Below are 25,001 nucleotides of genomic sequence, written 5' to 3'. Positions count from 1 at the left end.
ACATCTCCTAGAATCTTAAAGCACAATGCCTTCTATATTCTATATGTAACTTTTCAAAAAATCACTTTGCCAGGAATTATACCATACTCATAAGAATATAAGTTAACAAATGGTCAAAAATTAGCTCCAACATAAAAATCTCCTGAAATAAAAATAAACTATCCTGGTAAAGAATTAAAAATAGAACAATTTTAGAGTTAAATCTTTTTTAACTATTAACATTACAGTACCTTTTTTTTTTAGTTAAGTGAATTAAATTCCCTTCATGGAAAACTAAGGAGCATCAATAAATTTAAGAACAAAACCAAACACATAAAGATTAAAAAAAAAAACCACAAAGTGGGGAAAAACAAACACACAATTAAAAATGATCATTAAGTATGTAAATATGTTGCCTGTAAATGCATCAAAAAAGCATTTTCCAACATTAATATCTGCTAAAGAAATTTCAAAATATATAAATTTTTCACTCTCACTCAAGATTTATTTTTTTCTCTTTCCATATGCTCTTTTTATTGATGTCACAATAGTTTATAATATTGTGAACTTTTAGTTGTACATTATTGTTTGTCAGTCACCACAGAAATGCATCCTTTCACCCCTTGTGCCCACCCCCCAACCCCCTTCCCCCTGGTAACCATCAAACTGTTCTCTCTGTCTGTGTGTTAGTTTACCTTCCACATATGTCACTCAAGATTATTTTAAACTGATTTTTCACTTTTTGTAACTAGTAAGAGCATACAGGTACTCTTGATACACAAACATTTGACTTCAGAATGTCTCACATGCAGATGGCTGGTCCCTACCATGCAGGAGATGGGGACAGGCTTTCTTCAGAAGCATTCCCAATGGCTTTCTTCTCCATAGCCTTGATGGGAACATCTTCGTGGCACCACTATTTACCCTTCTCCCCACAAACAAAGGTGTTTAGCGATCCAAACTATTCCCCACAAAATCCTATTTAAACATTACGTAGTATAACTACATGTGCATCTGAAATGTGATTTTCCTAATATTTTTCATGATAAATGTGTAGTATTTCAGCTACATCATAGGTTAAATAGGTCTTTAAACGGTAGCACAGAAACTCATCCATTTATAATACCACTGTAAATTTTTTTCAGGGGGAAATGCATTTCCAATTCCAAAGTTCAGATTAAATAGGAATTTTTGAAACATAACCATTTGTAAGCTGGTGACTACTTGTAAATATTCTGGCAGCAGCTTAAGCAAGTCGGCATCATTAGCAAAGAAGAGGAACTGCCTGTAAGGCCTCTGCTTGTAGGGTCAGCAAAAGAACTGGAAGTATCATTAAGTCCACTGTAGAGAAACTTAAAATAGCTCCTTGTCATCACTACATGTTGAGTGACAGGAAAAATAAAAGAAGTTTCTTCAATTAACTTCAAAGAACTCTTTAATAAAGAAGACAACATGGAAGCAATTATTAGTTTTATTAATAGGATCACAAAAAGTTATAACTGACAAATGAAAACTCACCTTACTGGTAGACAGCTAATCAGAAGACTGCTGCAAGGATATTAAAAAAAAAACAAAAAAACACAAAAACAGTTCACTCTTAAAAATGTGGAAGTTGGGCATCCTTGAGTACACTGCCTTCCCTAGTTACTTGCTTTCTAAAGCATAGGGAAATGAAAAAGTGGAAATGAAAGATTGAGTAATGAACCTAGTTTTGCTTTCAGGTCACACTGCAACTGACTAAACTAGGAAACATGAACTTCCAAAGGCCTGCACAAATTCAGAAATTCAGCAAAAAAGCATTAACTAAGTCCTTCCTTTCTATTTCCAATATATTTTATGAATATGAATGAGCAAGTATGCATAACATAGGATATCTGGCTTGTACTGGTTTCTAAAGAGGTAACTAAAGGCATGAATAAGAACCATGAATTGAAAAGTAGCATCTCTGGTGAAAATGAAACCAAAAACTCAGCAGTGATTTATGACATTCTGGAAGATAACTCTTTACTACAACTTAAAGAGATACATTGAACACACTTGCTAGGTGGCAAGTAGATAATCCTCTGCATTCATTCCTACCTGCACCTCACCACCTCCTTCAGGACTGAAGAGTTGAATCTCTCTTAAGGCACCACATACTTTCAAACTCCTAGCTTGTGTTACCTGGCCTCGGCCAAGTCTCTGACCTTATCCTATAATGCTCTTTCCCTCTATTCCCTCTACTACAGCCTCACTGGTCTTTTGTTCCATAAACAGTCAAGCTCCTTCTTGACTTAGGAACTTTGTTCTAGCTCTTCTCTCTAAATGAAAAGCTCTTCCTCTTGAAAGTCACAAGATAAATTCCTTCTTGTCACTTCCTCAGAAAAGTGTTTCCCATCACCTAAACACATCACCCTGGCACTGATGTTACTTATTTATTTTTATATTTGTTTATACTTTTCTTTTCCCACCAGAATGTAAGCTCTATAGAGCAAGGACCTTGTCTGTGTTGCTCACCATTATATCTTCCACAACGGAAAACAGTTCTGGCATATAACAGACATTCAACAAATATGTTCAATACATGGATGAATACCAGTCACTCAGTCAGTATTTACTGAGCATGGTGTTGTATGCTGGCCACATATACTGCAAATACAAAGTAAAAAAAACTCATGGAGCTTTCAGTTTTGTGAGAGACCACAAACAAGGAAATACACAAATACTTATATACTGTAACAAGTGCTATTAAGGAAATAAACAAGTGTTATGACAGAGAACTGGGGAGAGGTTATTTTAACTAGGGTAGTTAGAGAAGATCTCTCTGAGGAGGTAACATTTAAATGACAAAGAAAAATTGAGAACCTTAGAAGCACTGGGGAAAAGCATGTGTGAAAGTGAGGCACTTTCAAAGAACTGAAAGATGGGCACGGGGCTAGACCAAAAAGGAAAGTGCCTGACATGAATTTAGAGAGGTGGGTGGGGGCCGGATCACGTAACAGAAGGCTAAGGAATTTCAAGTTTATTATATATTTTTTAAAATTGGAATATTTTAGGATTTTAAGCAGAAGAATGAAAGCTGATTTGTGTTTTTAAGAGTATCCTAGACTTCTAGTCAAGTTGGTCTTGGAAGTTCACAAAACTATCCACCTTTGTCCAAAACATCACTGAATAAATATAGAAAATTAAAGGGACATACCCCAAGCATATACAAAACAAACATTTTTATGAATCAGAAAAAAGTAAAAGAGAAAAAGCTGTTAAGTCAGGCTACAGCTGCAGACCCACTGGTAGGTAGATGGCAGGTAGGCAGTAGGTAACCAGGAATTTGCTTCCCACAAGATAAAAGGGGCTCAAAGTGCTTCAGAAGAGCAGGAAATAGGGAGAGTCAGCTTCACTGAATGACACCAAGGGCTGAGACGGAGTTTTCCTACGCTGGAAAGGAGGCTGAAAAAAAAATGCCATTAACCACTGCCAGGAGCTGAAGCATATTTAAAGCTACACCAGAAGCGATGGGAAGCAGATAATGCCTCAAAGCCTGGGCCTGGACCAAGCTGTCTGCTGACTCAGTGACTAGATCCACTATCTCCAATATTACAGTGGAACAGGGGCCCCACCCACGCTGCCAATTTAAGACATGGTTGTTGCCTGGGATTGTTCAGGGGCCAGGTGGAAGGTAACCACAAAACTACTAGACAGGAAGCTGGGAAAGCAGCAATAGGAAAATAAGCACATGAAAAATCTTTAGTCAAGAAGTGCTTACAAATCAAAATTCTAAAATACATGAAGAAATTATAACCATGAGAGACAGCTAATATAACCAATATTAAGGAGAGGAATTTACTGTAGATGGAATAAAAACAGAGCAATCTGAAAATAATTTTTAAATGTTTAGGATCCTCTGATAGCTAAACGAAACTGTAACAGATATTGCAAAAAAAAATAAATTATGAAATAAAAACAAAAATAATACAAAAACAGAAGAAATGACAGAGAAGCAAAGTTGAAGGATTAGGTTCAAGATTTTCTAGAAGATGGGAGTCCTCAGATCGAAAGTATACATGCAGACGTGAGTAGGAGATGGGAGGAAAGAGGAAGCAAGCAAAACAAATAAAATACCTCCCCCACAACAAAAAATATGCATATAATCTATTTAAATAAAACTGTGTGTGTGTGTATAAAAGCATGAAGAAATTACCAATAAAAAGCATGCAGTTGAACTATATGTTACATTGTTGAGTGGGGGAAAAAAGTCACAGAATAAAACATTTTTGTATAATACTTACATAAAAAAATAAACAACTCAAACCCCCCTGTCTGCCTGTGTATAAATGCACTGATAAGATCTAAAATTAGACAAGGAAGCTGTTACAGTAGTTGTCTATTTGAAGGTGTATGGGATCAGGTAGACTTGAGAGGACAGATTATGCTGGATTTTCCTTTTCTACTATATATATATACACCATTGATTATTTAAAATTTTATATTAAGCTTACCTTTATTAAGAGCACAAAGACTATTAAAATATAACACAATTTAAAATATAATCACAGTTTAAAATAATAATAAGGTTAGATCTATGCAGTTGAACTGGAAAATTTCCACCATATATTTAGGTTAGAAGAGTAAGTTGCAGATAATTTAAATACATAAACCAATTTTCTGTAAAATAAATTATGGCTCCAAAATGTCCAGTGCGTATGTGTTCTTATATTATTAATATGAGCAGAGAAAAATGAATAAATGCATTCATACCAAGTTAACGTTGGATATCTGAAGGGGTAGAGGATGGGAAAGGAGAAAGCCAAAAACAAAAAGTAAAAAAATAGAATGCTATCCTTATTTTTTTAAAGAAAAGAGCATGTATAATATGATCCCATTTATGTAAAATTATGTATTTATTACATAAATATTTCTTGAGTGTATTATGTCAGATAATGATCTTAAAGCTAAGGGATACAGAAGTGGAAAAACAAAGTCCTTGTTCACAGGGAGTTTACAATACAGTGGTGGAGAAGGGAGGGGAAAACAATAAAATAAACAGAAATTATACAGTAATGTATGTGGTAGGAATAAAAAAAGCAGGTTAAAAGGGACAGAGCATGAGCAAGGGGGTCAGGAGGGATCCGACACAGGCTGTTAGGGAAGACCTCTCTGATGAGGTAACACTTTGAACAGAGAGCTGAATGAAGCGAGAGTCAGAAAGGTAGTTTCATACAGGAACCAGGGAGGAGCAAGTGTGAAAGCCACAGGGCCAGCATGTGTTCGGCATGTCCTTGGGGCAACAGCAAGAATGCTAATGTGGCTGGAGCAGAGTAAGCAAAGGTGAGAGTGGTAAGAGACAGGGTCAGAGAAGAAATCAGAGTAGCAGCCAGGGACCAGGTCAGAGAGAACCTTGTCAACCAATGGAAGATGACAGGGAGCCACTGGAGGGTTTTAAAAAGGGGGTGACATAATCTGATTATGCTTTAAAAGGAATCCTCTGGATGCTGTGTGGAAAACAGGAATGGAAGGAAGGAGACTGGTCTGGACACTATTGTGGTAGTTCTGCTAAGAGAATACGGTGACATGGATAAGAGCAGTAGAGATGGATTTATGAAGTGACTGGATTTGGAATATGCTTCCAAGGTAACGGCAGTAGGATCTGCTGGTGGTCTGAAGGTGAGGGCATCAAGAAATATATCATAATACTGGTCACTGGTCATAAACATGTTTAATAGTGGTTATCTCTTGGGTACGTGATTTCATGAAATTTAAATTTGTGTCTTATGCTTTTAATATTTTTGGAAGGTGCATGTATTTTTAAGTAATCAAGAAAAAGCAATAAAGTTAATGTCAATGTAAAAAATATAAGAAACAAGTACAAAACAAACACCATGCTAGATAAATAAAAATAAATATCTAGACATATCGTGGTAACACTGCAGAACATTAAGAATACAAAGAAAGGGGCCGGCCCCGTGGCTTAGCGGTTAAGTGCGCGCGCTCCACTGCTGGCGGCCTGGGTTCGGATCCCGGGCGGGCACCGACGCGCCGCTTCTCCGGCCATGCTGAGGCCACGTCCCACATACAGCAACTAGAAGGATGTGCAGCTATGACATACAACTATCTACTGGGGCTTTGGGGGGCTGGGGGGAATAAATAAATGAATAAAATCTTAAAAAAAAAAAAAAAGAATACAAAGAAAATCTGAAAAATCAGGAAAGAAAAACTAGATTATCTATAAAAGAATGGCAATTAGATCTCAGGAGACTTCTCATCAACAATGAAAGTCAGACAATCAGATTGGAAAGCAAGAAGTAAAACTATCTCTATTTGCAGATGACATGATATAATCTTTTATATAGATAATTCTAAAGAATCCACTAAAAAACTATTAGAACTAATAAACGAGATCAGCAAGATTGCAAGATACAAGATCAATATACAAAAATCAATTCTATTTCTATACAGTAGCAATGAACTGAAAATAAAATTTTTAAAAATTCCATTTACATTAGCATCAAAAGAATAAAATACTTAGGAATAAGTGTAACAAAAGAAGTGCTAAAAACTAGAAAACTTTGTTGAAAGAAATTAAAGAAGATCTAAGTAAATGGAAAGACATTTGTTGTTCATGGGTCAGAAAACTTCATATTAAAATAGCAATACTCTCAGATTAATCTACAGTTTCAACACAGTCCCTATGAAAATCCCAGCTGGCTTCTTTGCAGAAATTGACAAGCTGATCCTAAAATTCATATGGAAATCCAAGGGACCCAGAGAGCCAAAACAATCTTGAAAAAGAACCAAGTTGCAGGACTCACACATCCTGATTTCAAAACCTACTGCAAAGTTGTAATAATCAAGACAGTGTGGTACTGCCCTAAGGATAAATACACAGATCAATGAAATAGAACTGTAAGCCTACAAATAAACCTGCACATTACAGTCAACTAATTTCCAACAAGGGTGCCAACACCATTTAGTGGGGTAAAGAATAGCCTTTTCAACAAATTGTGCTGAAACAACTAGATATACACACACAAGAGAATGAAGCTGGAGTCCTATCTCACACCATAAACAAAAATTAACTCAGAGTGGATCAAAGACCTAAATGTACGATAAAATTCTTAGAACGCAGAAGCATAAATCCTCACAACATTATATTAGGCAACAGTTTCTGAGATATGACACCAAAAGCACAAGCAACCAAAGGAAAAAAACAGATAAAATGGACTTAACCAATGCTTGAAAATTTGTACTTCAAGAACACCACCAATAAAGGGAAAAGACAGCCCACAGAATGGCAGAAAATATTTGCAAATCATATATCTGATTAGGGACTAATTTCCAGAATATATAAAGAACCATTATGACTCAACAATAAAAAAATAAATAACCCAATTAAAAAATGGTCAAAGGATTTGAATAGACATTTCTCCAAAGAAGATATACAAATGCCCAATAAGCACATGAAAAGATACTCAACATTTTTAGTCGTTATAGAAATGCAAATCAAAATCACAATGAGACATCACTTCACACCCACAAGGATGGCTATAATCAAAAAGAGATAATAAGAGCTGGTAAGGATGTGGAAAAACTGGAACCCTCATACACTGCTGGTGGGAATGTAAAATGGTGCAGCTGCTTTGGAAAACAGTTCAATAGTTCCTCTAAAAGCTAAACGTAGAGTTACCATATAACCCAGCCATCCCATTCCTAGCTATATATACTCAAGAGAATTGAAAACATATATCCACTCAATAACTGTACACATAGCAGCACATTCATAATAGTCAAAAAGCTGAAACAACTAAAAAATGTCTGTATACTGAGTGGATAAATAAAATGTGGTATATCCATACAATGGAATATTACCTGGCAACAAAAAGAAATGAAGTACTGATACATGCTACAACATGAATGGACCTTGAAAACATTATGCTAATTCAAAGAAGCCAGTCACAAAGAACCAGATATTGCATGATTCCACTTATACGAAATGTTCAGAATAGTTAAATCCATAGACAGAAAGTAGGTTAGTGGTTGCCTAGGACTGGGCAAGAGGGATGAGAGACTGGGGGAGAATGGCTAAGGGGTGTGGGGTTTCTTTTCGGAGTGAACAAAATATTTAAAGAATTGATTATGGTGATGGTTGCATAACTTGGTGAATATACTAAAAGCCACCAAGTTGTACACTTTAAATGGGTGAATTATATGGTATATTAATTATATCTCAATAAGGCCATCAAAAAATGAGTGTCAAAGATAATGGTGTAATACATTCAATACGAAAGTAAACAAAACAAAATTCAAGAGCTAGGATGAAATAAAAACTAAGAGTCTACCACCCACAGATTTTTATTCAAAGTACCTGAAGAAGCACTCCAGCAAGAAGAAAAGTGAACCTAGAAGGAAGGTATAAGAGTCAAGAAACAACGGTAATTACAAAATTTGGAAAATTTTGTTGACAAATTTAATCATTCATTCAGTGCAAAAAAGTGTAACCAGGGGCCGGCCCCGTGCCTTAGGAGTTAAGTGCATGCGCTCTGCTACTGGCGGCCCGGGTTCGGATGCCGGGCGCGCACCAACGCACCGCTTCTCCCGCCATGCTGAGGCCGCGTCCCACATACAGCAACTAGAAGGATGTGCAGCTATGACATACAACTATCTACTGGGGCTTTGGGGAGAAAAAGGGAAAAAAAAAGCAGGATTGGCAATAGATGCTAGTTGAGGGCTGGTCTTCCTCAGCAAAAAGAGGAGGATTGGCATGGATGTTAGCTCAGGGCTGATCTTCCTCACACACACACAAAAAAAGTGTAACCATTAAATTGTATTTTTTAACAAGAGAAGAACTAAAATTCTAGATACAAATAAGAAGTTTAATTGGGGAGGGACTGTGCTTATTCAGTGGGTACAGTGTACTAAGGTCTTTGTCCTGCCCAGAAGAGGACCTGAAATACTGAATAATTTCAGACTTGATTAATTTTAGAATTATAGCATGCTAAAATTTTATAGGTAACAATAAAGGAATAGGAACATAGCATATATCTTCCAAACCAGAAAAAAAGAAAAATGAGAAAATAAAGAAAATTCTAACATGATAGAAGGCAAAAAAAAAAAAAAAAGGAGGGAAGGGAAATAGTAAAAGAAAACGCCTATATTTGGAAACTAAAAAGTATTTAGAGCTGAACTATGAAAGTCCTACATGTCAACACTTGGGGATGGAACTAAAGCAAGACTTAGAGACAAATTTGTAGCCTTAAATGCATTTGTTAAAAAATAAGACAGAAATAAACTAAATGTTAAACTCAAGAAGCTAAAACTAACACAGAAAATTCAAGAAAGCAGGAAGACCATACTAAAGACAAGATCAGAACTCAAGGCACCAGAAAACTAAAAAAAACAATAGAGAAACTCAGCAAAAATAAAGTCTGACTCTCTGAAAAGATCAATAAAAACAAAGAAATCTAGAGCAAGATATCAAGAAAAAAAAAGAAAGCATAAATAAACAATATTAAGAAAGAAAATATTCTTTCTCTTCATATACGGAGTAGAGATTTTTAAAATTATAAGCAATTACTATAGACAGTTTCACACAAATATATTCAACACATGGATCAAACAATTTTCTAAACAAATATTACCAAAATTGATTCAAGAAAAAACTAAAAATCTGAAGAAATCAATAACCATTAAATATACTAAATCAGTTAAATCAACATCATCCCCCCACATACTAGGCTCAGATTGTTTTTTAGATGAATCAACTCTTCAAAGAAAAAATAACTTCTATCTTTACGGACTCTTTTATGAGAGCAGCATAATCTTGAGGAAAAATGAGAAAGGGACAGTATGTTTAAAAATACCACCTATTGGGGTTGGCCCCATGGCACAGTGGTTAAGTTCTCATGCTCCGCTTTGGTGGCCCAGGGTTCGCAGGTTTCCATCCCAGAAACGGATCTACACACTGCTCATCAAGCCATACTGTGGTGGCGTCCCACATACAAAATAGAGGAAGACTGGCACAGATGTTAGCTCAGGGACCATCTTCCTCAAGCAAAAGCAAGGAAGCTGGGCAACAGATGTTAGCTCAGGGCCAATCTTCCTCACCAAAAAAACCACATATTCATTTTTTTATGACTAAAGATGCAAACATAGTATAGGCAAACATACTAAATAAAGTACAAGTATAAAGTATAGGAAAATTTAATACAACAGTGTATGACAAAAAAATATATTAATGAGTAAGAGGTTTTCTATATGAATGTAAAGATAATCATCAGAAAAATCTGTCAATGTTAATTTACCATATTAAGAGTTAGAGAAAAAGCATATGATTTTGGGGTACAAGGGAACTTTATAAGGGGTGGAAAATGTTCTACTATATCTGAATTGTGGTGATAGCTCATAGTTGTATATATTTCTCAAAACTAACTGTATGCATAAAATGGATGTATTTTATCATATGTAAATTATTCTTCATTAAGTTGGTTATACAAATATATGATCTCAGTCAATGCAAAAGAAGTGCTCAATAAAATTAAACACTTATTCATAATTTTAAAATTTTATGACCACTACCACCACTACTATTCAACATTATACTGGAGGTTCTAATCACCATAAGACAAAGACGACATGTAAACTTGGGAAAAAGACAAAACCCATCATTACTTGCAAATGATATGATTATCTACCTTTTAAAAAATCTAACTGAAACTAGATAAACCATTAGAACTAATAAGAGGTCAGCAATAAAAATCAATGGTGTTCTTCAGACAAGGATGCCCACTGTCACCACTCCTATTTAACATAGTACTGGAAGTCCTAGCCAGAGCAATCAGGCAAGGGAAAGAAATAAAAGGGATCCAAATTGGAAAGGAAGAAGTGAAACTGTCACTATTTGCAGATGACATGATTTTATATATAGAAAACCCTAAAGAATCCACCAGAAAACTTTTAGAAGTAATAAACGAATATGGTAAAGTTGCAGGATACAAAATCAACATACAAAAATCAGTTGCATTTCTATACACTAACAACGAAGTAGCAGAAAGAGAAATTAAGAATACCATCCCATTTACAATTGCAACAAAAAGAATAAAATACCTAGGAATAAACTTAACCAAAGAGGTGAAAGAGCTGTACACAGAAAACTATAAAACATTGCTGAAAGAAATTGAAGAAGACACAAAGAAATGGAAAGATATTCCGTGCTCTTAGATTGGAAGAATTAACATAGTTAAGATGTCCATACTTCCTAAAGCCATCTATAGATTCAATGCAATCCCTATCAAAGTTCCAACAATTTTCACAGAAATAGAACAAAGAATCCTAAAATTTATATGGAACAACAGAAGACCCCGAAGAGCTAAAAGAATCCTGAGAAAAAAGAACAAAGCTGGAGGTATCACAGTCCCTGATTTCAAAATATACTACAAAGCTATAGTAACCAAAACAGCATGGTACTGGCACAAAAACAGACACACAGATCAATGGAATAGAATCGAAAGCCCAGAAATAAACCCACACATCTACGGACAGGTAATCTTTGACAAAGGAGCCAAGAACATACAATGGAGAAAAGAAAGTCTCTTCAACAAATGGTGTTGGGAAAACTGGATAGCCACATGCAAAAAAATGAAAGTAGACCCTTACCTCACACCATACACAAAAATTAACTCCAAATGGATCAAAAACTTGAATCTAAGACCTGAAACTATGAAACTTCTAGAAGAAAACACAGGCAGTACGCTCTTCGACATCGGTCTTAGCAACATATTTTCAAGCACCATGTCTGACCAGGTAAGAGAAACAATAGAAAAAATAAACAAATGGGACTACATCAAACTAAAAAGCTTCTGCACAGCAAAGGAAACCATCAACAAAACAAAAAGACAACCTAACAATTGGGAGAAGATATTTGCAAACCATACTTCTGATAAGGGCTTAATCTCCAAAATATATAAAGAACTCATGCATCTCAACAACAAAAAAACTACCAACCCAATTAAAAAATGGGCAAAAGACCTGAACAGACATTTCTCCAAAGAAGATATACAGATGGCCAACAGACACATGAAAAGATGTTCAAAATCATTAACTATCAGGGAAATGCAAATCAAAACTACAATGAGATATCACCTCACACCTGTCAGAATAGCTATAATTGACAAGACAGGAAACAACAAGTGTTGGAGAGGATGTGAAGGGAAGGGAACTCTCATACACTGCTGGTGGGAGTGCAAACTGGTGCAGCCACTATGGAAAACAGTATGGAGATTCCTCAAAAAAATCAAGGATAGAACTACCATACGATCCAGCTATTCCACTGCTGGGTATTTATCCAAAGAACTTGAAAACACCAATGCATAAAGATACATGCACCCCTGTGTTCATTGCAGCGTTATTCACAATAGCCAAGACTTGGAAGCAACCTAAGTGCCCATCAAGGGACGAATGGATAAAGAAGATGTGGTATATATACACAATGGAATACTACTCAGCCATAAGAAACGATGAAATCCAGCCATTTGTGACAACATGGATGGACACTGAGGGTATTATGCAAAGTGAAATAAGTCAGAGGGAGAAGGTCAAATACTGTATGATTTCCTTCATTAAGTAGTAGATAATAACAACAATAAACAAACACATAGAGACAGAGATTGGATTGGTGGTTACCAGAGGGGCAGGGGGGAGGGGGGAGGGAGGAGGGCGAAAGGGATAATTGAGCACATGTGTGTGGTGATGGGTTGTAATTAGTATTTGGGTGATGAACATGATGTAATCTATGCAGAAATAGAAGTATAATGATGTACACCTGAAATTTATACAATGTTATAAACCAATGTAAAAAAAATAATAAAGTAGACTATAGCCTATAAAAAAAAAAATCAATGGTGTTCTTAAATACCAGCAATATTCAATTATAATATGTAATCCCAAAATGTTACCATTTACAATAGCTACAAAAAGGCAAAGTACTTAGCAATAAATAAAAGATGTGCAAAACCTATATAGAGAAATTTATAAAACACTATTTTTTTTCTTATAACGATCTTTATTAGGTGTTTTTAAACACTTCTCTACATACATTACAGAACGGCTATCACATCCATCCCCTTAAATAACACTGTTTTCCATGTAGCAAGCAGGCAGCACTCTTACAACCATCTTTATTACCTGCGTTTATAAAACACTATTGAAGGACATTTTGAAAAACCCAAAATGAGATATAATATGTTCACAAATGGGAAGACATTATATTGGAAACACGACACTTTTCTCCAAATTAATCTGTAAATTACATGCAATACCAATCAAATCTCGCTAAGATTTTCATGCAATTTAACAAGATGATCCTAAAAATTCCTATAGAAGAGGAAAGGGCCATGAAGAGGCAACAAAATTTTGAAGAAATTGCAAGATATCAAGCCTTCTTAAAAAACTACAGTAACTTAAAAAGTGTGGTAATGGTACAGAGACAGCCAAGTCAACCAATAAAATTAAAAACAGAGCCCAGAAACAGACCCTTAAAATATGTAGAAACTTGTACATGAGAGAGTGGCATTACAAAGCAGTGGAGAAAAGATGGGACTAATCAATAAGTGATGTTAGGACACCTGGCTATCAGTATGGTAGAAATTAGATCCCTTCCTCATAAAATTTTTTTTAAAATTTCAGATGGATTCAAGGCCTAAACATGATAACCAAAACTGTGTAAAGAAAATAACAAAGGATTTTTATGTCACTTGGGCAGATGATTTCTCAAAGACACTGAAAGAACCAATTATAAAGGAAAAAAACCTGTAAATCCGACTACACTGAATTTTAAAACTTCTGAATTTTAAAACATATATAAGGTCATAAGACAAGCCAAAAATTGAGAACAAATATTTACAGTGCTTATAACCAAAGGACTGACATCCAGAATGCGTGTGTGCATATGTGTGTATGTATATGTGCCTGTGTGTGTTACTCTTAGAAATGAACAAGAAAAGTTCAAACAACCCAGTAGAAAAATGGGCAAAGAATATACATAGACAACTCACAGAAGAAACTGTAGGGTCAAAAAACATAAGAAAGGATGCTCAACCTCACTTTAAATACTACTGCATGCCCACCAAATTGGCAAAAAAAAACCCCAGAAAGCCTGACTAAAAATTGCTGGCGAAATGTGGGGAAGCAGGAACTTGCATATACTGCTAGTGAGAATGTAAACAGATACAACTACTTTGGAGGGGCAGTAAAGCTCAAATATACTAAAACTGAACAGAAACAAACTCTATAACCTAGAAATTCTGCTTCTAGAAATCCATCTCAGAGAACTGGTGGCATATTTACACTATATAAGGAGACAGGTATAAGAACATTCATTGCAATACTGTTTATAACAGCAAAAAAGAGAAACAATCTAAGTGTTCCTCAGCAAACAAATCGATAAACACTGGTGTATTTATACACTGGAATACTATATATTAGCTAAATTAATAGAAAGCTATGTGTGTATACAATGTATACCTTAAAATAATGCATAGCTTATAAGACATCTAACTGGTAAAATCGTAAGAAAATGATCTTTATATTAAAAACTGAGCTGCAGAATGATATGATCAGTATGATAATTCTTTACATAAAAATATACAAACAAATGTCATACGTTTATGGATACGTATCTATAAAGTAAAAAGATAAAAACATGGATAGGAAGGATCCACACAGCTTGAGGATAGTGCTTACTCCTAAAGTAAATGGGATGGTAGAGGGGCACAAAGAAAGTTTCAACTGTTTCCATACACTTTAGTTCCTAGAGGGTCTAAAGCAAGTTTGGCAAAACATGAATAGCCCTTAAATATGGGCGGTAAGTACAGAGATGTTCATTACGTTATACTCTGTATTTTCTTTATGTTTGAAATATTTCAAAGGATTAAAAAAAATCAACTCTACCTGATATATATAGAATGGAACAGAAAAGAGCAAGAGGAAAACATGAAGACTTCCTAGGAAGCATTTGTAGAAACCCTGGCTAGAGAGATGGTGACCTAGAATAGAGGTGACAATAGCAAGATGAAGAGAAGTGGATGAATGTGAGATGATTATTTCAAAGGAATAATTTGTAGGACTTATTGACGGACTGCATATGAGGAGTTCAAGAGAGGAAAGAATCAAGGTTGACTTCTGACTAAAACAATTTGCAGGTGAAGGTGCCATTTACTCAAATGGGAAAAACTGGGAGAGGATTCAGTTAGAGGGCATGAAAGAATCCTATTTGATGTTGCTCTCTTATTTCTTCTACTCAGACAAAAGCTCTTTATGGGGAGAAACTGTCTGTTTTATCCCTGTATCTCCCAAAGTTCCTAACATAATTATGCCAAATCAATGTGATACACATTGCCTACGTATTGTGTTTTGAAAATCAGATAACCTTCTTCAAAAGTGTCAGCTTTCAAATAAATTTGATATCACTTAATATTCCAATGACAAAAAGAAAAAAACTTTTAAGAAGTTCCAACAAAAGTTTTCCCATGCAGCTTATTCAGATTTTTAGGTCCTATATAAATTTATGCTTTCCACTTTCCTCCTAAGCCATTTAATTGGTTTCATATGATTTTACCAGTTAAACGTATTATAAGCTATGCAATATTGTAAGGTATACTACTGTAAATGGGTTAGGATTTATCATAGGGTTATTATTACACAGCACCTCTTTACAAACCACTACTTAACGTATTTTAGTTATAGTGTGTGTATAGAGCCACTTATCTCATCCCATTCATACCACAACCTCTGTAAGTGGGCAGGACATTTCTGTAATATTTAGTGACAAGAGCTGGAATTCACACCTAAAGCATCAGGCTCCAACTCTAAGATTCGCCATAAAGAAACTGAGGCTTGAAGAAGTCAAGTGACTTCCCCAAGGATGTACGACCAGTACGTATAAGCTAATTTTGCTGTGCTTAAAGACCTGATCCTATTCTAAGCTTATGAACATTATGAAAATGTATAATGACAAAATCTCAACATTTCCCCAAAGTTAGATTCTAATTATTCCTTTGCTTACTTTTGAAATCAGAATCATATGATACATAAGATTTTCTCACTTATACTATATAACTGGAATGGTGGGAGTAAAATCACATAGCTTTTCTAAGGATCGTTTAAGTAAATTTGTTTTCCCTCCTAAGAGGTTACCAAGTTTCATTAGAGGTGAATTAAATGTAGCTAAAAAATAATACTTGAGCATATTATGAAACTACAAGTTTCAATTATTATTTTTATGTTGTTCAAAATGAAAACAAATATATGTTAACCACTGCATTTTGGCAACTATCGTTTTTAGTGAACTATGACAATTAAGTGTTGGGCCCTAGGTTAATTTTTATTGTCAAACACAGTGAATGCTGTGATTTTAACCAATTTCAGAATATCTTTATGCTCGTACTTTCCCCTCTCAGTTTATCCCATCAGTTTGGAAGATTTGGAGAGGGGAAGGGGGCGTGTCAGAAAGTAGTTCAGAGTTCGACAAAGGTAAGGTACTCAAAGCCATAAGTATAAATATCCCATACAAATAAATCAAGGTCTTAACTATTTTTTCTAATAGTTCAGAAATGGTAATTTTTTTTTTGGTGAGGAAAATTAGCCCTGAGCTAACACTTGTTGCCAATCTTCCTCTTTTTGCTGAGGAAGATTGGCCCTGAACTAACATCTGTACCCATCTTCCTCTATTTTATACGTGGGATGCCTGCCACAGCATGGCTTAATGAGCGGTGCATAGGTCCGCCCCCAGGATCTGAACGTGTGAACCCTGGGCAGCTGAAGCAGAGCACTCGAACTTAACCCCTACGCCACAGGGCCAGCCTCCAGAAATGGTAATTTTGAGTGCCAAAGGCAAATTCCAAAAGATCTCTTAGGAAAATTGTTACAAATTTTAAAATGTGAGAATAGAGCCATTTAAAAGCATGTATGATCCATATTTCTAGCAATGCCAGTTCTGTTGCTAGATTTTCATAAGTTTGTATCAATTTTATTTGTTTTAGAGGATGCATCTAAACAGAAATGGAATTAAGTTCAAAGGCATAACAAGCATGTATATCTCTTCTTAAGTTGAACATTATATTCTTTTGGATTTTATTCTGTCAACAATGAGAAACCAATGAAAGTTATTGCACTGGGGAGTGACACCGAGAGAGTGCTTTAATAGTATAACTTTGGCTATAATGCAAAGAAAGGATAATATAATAGCAGTTAGAGATGGAACGGTAATATAATAAAAGTTAGAGATTGGGAAAGCATTATAATAGTCAGGAGAGAGCTTTATCAAGTCCATATTCCTGGGTCCTACCCCTGGAGATTCTGAGTCAGTAGGTTTAGAGCAAGTTCTCATAATTCTAAGTGAAGAGCTAAACATGGATGACTGATAGTGAGTTAGAGCATCACAGGGAAAATACTTTTGATGCTGACACCTTTAGAAGAATATCAAGAACTCATAAAAATTACATGCTGATGCTTCATTTCTACCACAAATGAACATTGACTCACCTGGATCAGGATCATATTTTAGGTCCAACGGCTGTACAACTGGGTGGTACTGCTTCTAAACATAATATAAATTAAAACAGATTCAATTTAACCACTTAATGCCTCATATAAATATTTCCTTCAGTTAATGTAAGTAAATATACTACATAGTCAGTAGCATCATCATTTGCAAAGAAAAAAACATTAGATCTTGAAATCTGTAGGGAAGGGAGGGGAAAAGAAGATCAGATCAGTCAAACTAAGTCCGAATTATACCTTTTATAGTATTGCCACCTACTGCATACATTAAGAAATAGCACTATAAAAAAAGTAAAAAGGGGCTGGTGTGGTGGCATGGTGGTTAAGTTCACAAGCTCTGCTTTGGCGGCCTGGGGTTCACAGGTTCAGATCCCAGACGTGGACCTACCCATGGCTCATCAAGCTGTGCTGTGGCAGTGTCCCACATACGGAAAAAAAAAAAATAGAGGAAGATGGGCACAGATGTTAGCTCAGGGCCAATCTTCCTCAGCAAAAAGAGGAAGATTAGCAACAGATGTTAGCTCGGGGCTAATCATCCTCACCAAAAAAAAGTATAAGAAGAAAAAGCAATCAAGCAAATTTAAAGACACAGAGATTGATTTTTGTATTTAAGTACAGGGTAGTCTCCATATTATAAATGGACTGTGTTTCAAAACTTCATTTTAAGACAAATGTTTGGAACTCAGAACTCATATTCTCACAGAAACTGTTTTAAAAAGTGGCGAGGCTACTACCACGTCAGCCCACTAAAGCCTATATACTCTGTGATACACTGGGACTACAGTAGCACAACTAAAGGAATAGGATCCACAGTTCAGGCAAAAAGAAAGAGGGAAATGTTCCTCCTTACTCTTGCCCAGAGCTAGCAGGAGCCAAAAGGTTTTTTTAAAAAGCTGTCTTTTTATCCTCACTCCATCCATTTTGCGTGACTTTTTAACTCTCCACAGGAGTACCTCACCTACGCCTGTGAACTTCCTTGCTTTTACACAATACTGATTACCAGGCTTTTTTTCAGGGAGGGAGGGGTAGGAATAGGGAGGGAGACACTGGAAAATAAATACATTTTGAATGTTTTTCCTGAAGAAACTTTAAAGGGCGGGGGGATAGAATGGGGTATTTCTTTAAAAACTAACTGCTATGGAAGAAAAACATGAAAAATTCTGCTTATAAACACTTTCTTTCTCTTAGAATGATGAAAATGTTGAGATAAAGTACTTGCCTTTGCTGCCCTAAAACAATTCATTAAAGGAAAGCAACTGGAAGATTTATATGTGAAACTATGCTAATTTCAAAAACTAAGGACAAACAGAATAGCATAATCTAAAATCGAAACGTGTTTCTCACTCCAGAGGCAGTGCCACTCCCAGCAAACCTACTTCCACCCTGTCATGATTTTTGGAGCAAAACAAGTTACACACAGTTCATATAGCCAATTTCAGTGTTATAAACAGGTACTCAATCTTCACCATCAATTTAACTAAAAGCTCCTCCAAAATATATAAACACATACAAATAATGTGCCAAACACAAAGGACAAATAGAAATAAGAGGTTTAAAAGATAAATTTCTTTTTCCTTCCTGGTCTCAGAATTAGGAAGTCATTATCAGTCTTCCATCTTCAAATTCTACCTTAACCTACTATAACTTAGAACAGGAAAAGGTCTTCCAAGAGACAAAAGGTAGTAATTGAGGTAGGAAAAACAAAGAAAACAAAATGTCATTTATCTCCATGTGGATCTTATACTTTATTATTTTTTTACTATAGTAAAATAGACATAACAGAAAATTTACTATCTTAAAAGTAAATCGTCTTACCAGAATTTCTTGTTTTGCTTTTATGGTTTTGATGACACATTCAAGGATCTTTCTGGGATACTGCTTACGTTTTGTGGCTACATCTACTATGATTTCATCAAACTGATCTTCAAGCACTTTGATATCAGAATCTATTTCAAAAAAAAAAAATCAAAAAAATTCCTTAAAACACATTGTTTATATTCTATATGGAAATGTAATCTAAGTAAACTAAATTTAGATAACACAAAATAATTAAGGAAAACAAATATGGCAAGTTCATGGATGCCCCTACTTTGGTGACTGACTCATTTACTGATTGAACAATCAATTATTGAGCACCTATGGGAAGCCAGGCCTAAATCAGAGAAATACAAAGATGAACATAAGATGATCGTTGCTGTCTATGAGCTCCCAGTTCACTGGAAGAAACAGACAGATAATTGTAAAGCAACTTGATGAATGCAACAGAGGTATGAGCAAAATGCTATCAGGAGACAGAACAGTGGAACACTAACTCTGCCTGCGGAATTTAAGACTTTAAAGAGAAAGTAACATTTGAGCTGGGCCTTGAAATGTAAGTATAAATCCCCTGGATAAAAAAGGTAGGGGAAAAAATGCTAGAAGCATTTTAGGCAGAAGAAACAGTACTTGTAAGATCACCGAGTATTTAGAAAGAGAAAAAGTTCTAAATGGCTGCAGGATCAAGTATGAGGAAAGAAGGATGGTAAAATATAAAAGAAGTAGATTGGAAAGGGCATTTAATATCAGGGATCCTAACAAGTTTTGACTTTGTGGTGTGCTGAACCAAAGCTGTGACAGTAGCAGTGAGTGGAGTAGCTAGATCCAAAATAGGACTCAACTGGACAGACGGCAGGAAAAAGTGAAAGCTATGGTGACTTTACAGTATCTTTGATGTAGCTAAAACTATTTTATCAGATACTTTCCTGAGTTTTAAAATAGTGACTCTCAAACTTAAGCAGAATGAATAATCGCCCAGAAAACTTGTCAGAAGTTCAGAAAGTATAAGTCAGCAGGTCTCTGGGATGGGGCCCAGAAATTAAGCACCTCAGATAAGATGAATGCAGGTGATACACCAACCTTATTTTGAAAATCATTTTAAAGAGTAACAAATATTAAGTAGTTAAAAATACTGAAGAGCTAGATCCTCAGCTTAACTGATCTAGATCATACGTGTTCTGCTATACCAAATGTGGGGAATGGATCAAATCTATTTATTTTATTGGGTAGAAGCTTTATTAGGGAGAAGTCTGAAACATGATACATATTTTTGGAAACCTTTTGAGAATTGCTGATACATATCAGCATATATGTACATATCAGGTAAAGATTAATAAGGTATATCAGGTATGGTCTTTCATTCATGTAACAAATATTCATTAAGTCCGACTAAATTACTTCTTTTGCGAGTATTATGAAAGACACAGTCATCTCTTATTTTGAATACTCATTTAAATGAGCAGCCTTCCCTAAATTTTAATTTATCCATTAAAAAAGTTAAATCACTAACCTGAAAGGAACAATGTACTATTTCACAATCAGTTAAAAAAACACAAGTCTTCCATCTAAATCGGCTATGTAGGGAGGAAAATGGTTTCTTAGCGCCACCTAGCAATAAAGCTACAAAACTGAAATGTAGAAACAATTTGAGCAGGGAAGAATGTCATTAATTTCACAAATATTTAGTGGGTGCCTACCATGTGCCAAGCTAAGTGCTGAAAACATAGTGATGAGAAAATCAAATATAGTCCCTGCTCTCAAGGAGCTTACATTTTCATTCTTAAATGTGCCTAGTCAAGCCTCCTGAATTCAAGTACTTTCAGAGTAGTTACAGGGACAGGGAGGAAGAAGTTGGTTTCACTTGTATTTTTGTTCCTTCACTCACTCACTCATTTATAAACAATCTCAGTGAACAAAATATACAAAAACCTCTGCCCTTGTGAAGCTTAGTTACTGCTTCTACTTACTAGATCAGATCCAAGTCCCATTAATTCTATCTGCCTGACCCTGTCTTTTTCTCTCCTTTCCCACAGTCTCAGTATAGGACTTCACCATCTTTTTGCTGTACCACTGCAATTACCTCCCTAAGGTCTGCCTGCCTTAAATTTCTCCCTTCTCCAATCCATCCCCCACATAGCCAGCACTTAGCATTCTATAACACAAACCTTTTCATCTAATTCTACTTTAAAAACCTTCACTGGTTCCCCATTGCCTACAGGATAAAGTGTCAATTCCTTAGCATATCCTGCAAAGCTCTTTGTGATCTGGACCTAACTTATCTTTTTTTTTTTTTTAAAGATTTTATTTATTTATTTTTTCCCCCTAAAGCCCCAGTAGATAGTTGTATGTCATAGCTGCACATCCCTTTAGTTGCTGTATGTGGGACACGGCCTCAGCATGGCCGGAAAAGCGGTGCGCCGGTCCACGCCCGGGATCCAAACCCGGGCCGCCAGCATCGGAGAGCAAGCACTTAACCGCTAAGCCACAGGGCCAGCCCTGGCCCTAACTTATCTTTCTGGCCACATCTGTCATTAGTTTTCCCAATTCACTTCTGACATTTCCTAAACATATCACTCCTTTGTGCCTTTATGCATGCTGGGTTTTTTGCTTCAAAAACTACCTTCTTTCTGGGCCGGCCCCATGGCTTAGTGGTTGAGTGCATGCGCTCCACTGCTGGCGGCCCGGGTTCGGATCCCGGGCGTGCCAACGCACCGCTTCTCCGGCCATGCTGGGGCTGCGTCCCACATGCAGCAACTAGAACGATGTGCAACTATGACATACAACTATCTACTGGGGCTTTGGGGGAAAAAATAAATAAATAAATAAATTGTTTAAAAAAAAACACAAAAAAAACTACCTTCTTTCTGCCTAGCACACTCTCATTTATTAAATGCATTTAACAACAACGTACTCTGTCTTCTCCCAGTTCCCAAAGCATATCGTGATTCCTTGTCCATCTTCTTCCATGAACAATGAGTTCCGAAATGGTAAGAACCATGTCTTTTCATCTATTTCCCAGCATTTGGCATAGTGCCTGGCATTTATCAGGTGCCCATGAAAGAAAGTGAAAGTGTAGTATTCTCGACTATTTCTCCTCACAGTTATAAGGGGAAAAAGGGCCAAAGAATAGCTATACTCCGCCTAGTCTGCCCACCTGTCAGAAAATACATACCTTAATCTCTATATTGATGAATCATATTGCTAATGGCAGTGACCAAACAATAAGGCAATTCCAAAGTGACTTCACGGAACAAGTGAGATAAAGACACAGTAAAAGTTTGGGTGATTCTGATACACAACTTCTCCCCTACTAATTGGCAATCACTCTGATAATATTCGGGAAACCTGATATTATTGTTTTTACTGTTTTAATACATAAACCAGAAAGTGAATTTTGTGACTTTGAAGAGACAACTCTAATAATAATCCCAAGGATCACACAGTGAAGTCTTCTGGGCAAAGTATTATCTTAATGTTGAGAAGAAAAATTATAACCAGAGAAGGTTACCTGATAGGCTTGGAATCAGCTCAAGCGTGTAACTGGATAATCTGAACAGCTATCAGTGACATCAAGCTATGCTGATCAGATCTCTGTAATATCACCATGGGGACAGACAAGACACTCTGACCCTCTTGTCAGGGTAGCCCTTCCCCAGGACATGGCTGGAGAATTCTGCCTCTCTTCCCACACTGATCATTCCCTTTCAACCAATTTTTTTCCTTCCTACACTGATCATTTTCTTTCTATTAAAACTTTGATTCCTTTAGACAGGTGAACACCACTAATCAGGGTACAATCAAGTCTGCCTTGGACTGTCTTCTTAAGGAGCTTTCTGCCATTATGGACTTCATCCTTTACATGGAACTCTCATAGTTTAACTTCCCATTCTAAGGGTACTTCACTATCTACTCTAAAGATAACCTGTAAAAATACAGGTCGATGGGGCCGGATCGGTGGCACAAGTGGTTAAGTGCGCGTGCTCCACTGCGGTGGCCCAGGGTTCGCCAGTTCGGATCCCAGGCACGCACCGAGGCACTGCTTGTGGAGCCATCCTGTGGTGGCGTCCCATACAAAGTGGAGGAAGATGGGCACGGATGTTGGCTCAGGGCCAATCTTCCTCAGAAAAAAGACAGGAGGATTGGCCTCAGATGTTGGCTCAGGGCTGATCTTCCTCACAAAAAAAAAAAAAAAACAGCTTGATTTATAAGGTATTAATCATAGGAATTCTCTGGGCCTGTTGCTTCATCTGGGGGTAGTTCTACAGTGTTTTCCAATAAACTATTAACAAGGATACTTTTGATCAGAAAATTAATCAGGGCCGGCCTCGTGGCTTATCGGTTAAGTGTGTGCGCTCCGCTGCTGGCGGCCCGGGTTCGGATCCTGGGAGCGCACTGACGCACCGCTTCTCCAGCCATGCTGAGGCCGCGTCCCACATACAGCAACTAGAAGGATGTGCAGCTATGGCATACAACTAGCTACTGGGGCTTTGGGGGAAAAAAATAAATAAATAAAAATTATAAAGGAATACTTTAAAAAAAAAAAAAAAAGAAAATTAATCAGATGAAAGTCCTTTTGAAAATGCCAAATAGCATATACGAAGGATCTGGTACCTACTGTGTTGCCTGCCAGAGATTAGAATTCAATAGTCTTCTAGATTAGTTTCCTCTTTTCCCCCCCAGGAAAGGATTTTTTAAAAAGAAGTGACACTGAAAATAGGGATTAAAAAACAGCATTCAAAATAAAATCATGTACAAAAATAACTCAGAAATTAATGACAGAAGGAAAAGGTTAAGTCACATACCCATGAGACAATTATCTGAAGTTTCCTGCCATGCTTGTCCATTAATGCTGACATTCTCTTGCACAGCTGACTCAAAAGTCTGCAAAAAATTCACAATATTCAAGTCACTAAAAATAACTTTAAACACAGAATTCAAACACTTTGGCAAACTAACAATATCAGTTTTGTGACAAAGAATATAAAGAAAACTAGCAGACTAGCCTATTAGCATATTTATTCTTTTCAATGAAGATTCCGTTTTCATCAGTGATTCCACCTACATTTAGCTCTGATAGCTATTATGCTACCTATAAGAATATTCGATACAAAATTTTAGAATATTCTTGCAAACAAAAAATATACTTCCTAAATGAAAGAAGATATAAAAGCTAACAAATTTGGGCTCAGTTAAATCTCAAGGGTATAAGTACTACATATGCTGCTGACTGTTAATGTTAACGGGGGAAAACACACGCTTAAAGAAACTGAAATTTATTTCTACTTTGTAAAGGACTATTTTTTTATTTTTTTTGTGTGAGATCAGCCCTGTGCTAAAATCTGCCAATCCCCCCCTTTTTTTGCTGAGGAAGACTGGCCCTGGGCTAGTATCCGTGCCCATCTTCCTCCACTTCATAGGGGACACCGCCACAGCGTGGCCTGCCAAGCAGTGCGTAGGTGCGCAACCAGGATCCCAACCGGCCAACCCCGGGCCCCGGGAGGCCGCAGCGGAGCGGGCACACCCAACCGCTTACGCCACCAGGCCGGCCCCTGTAAAGGACTATTTTTTTTTGAAGTACGTAGGGATGAAATGACATGAGATCTTCGATTTGCTTTAAAATAGGAAGTGTAACAAGATTTTGATCACTATTGAATTGGGTGATGGATGTATGGGTGTACACT

At 36.4% G+C, this 25,001-nt stretch overlaps 1 protein-coding gene across 2 annotated transcripts in view; it reads right to left on the bottom strand.

The window, feature by feature from the left end:
* The window catches only part of NSL1 (NSL1 component of MIS12 kinetochore complex), a 36,926-nt gene that overhangs the window by 9,120 nt on the left and 2,805 nt on the right, over positions 1 to 25,001 (bottom strand). For both annotated transcript variants that reach the window (XM_087439280.1, XM_004424895.3), the window contains exons 2-4: positions 24,123 to 24,201; positions 19,321 to 19,451; positions 17,488 to 17,542 (exon numbers count right to left, since the gene is read on the bottom strand). In XM_087439280.1, the coding sequence (XP_087295406.1) occupies positions 17,488 to 17,542; positions 19,321 to 19,451; positions 24,123 to 24,201 (265 nt within the window). The remainder of the gene's footprint in view (positions 1 to 17,487; positions 17,543 to 19,320; positions 19,452 to 24,122; positions 24,202 to 25,001) is intronic.

The sequence above is a fragment of the Ceratotherium simum genome, chromosome 2 (genome assembly GCF_057802395.1).
Source record: "Ceratotherium simum simum isolate JZ-2026a chromosome 2, ASM5780239v1, whole genome shotgun sequence".
NCBI classification, from domain to species: domain Eukaryota; kingdom Metazoa; phylum Chordata; class Mammalia; order Perissodactyla; family Rhinocerotidae; genus Ceratotherium; species Ceratotherium simum.
Note: the sequence above shows the minus strand (reverse complement) of the source record. Positions and strands in the feature narration are given on the sequence as shown.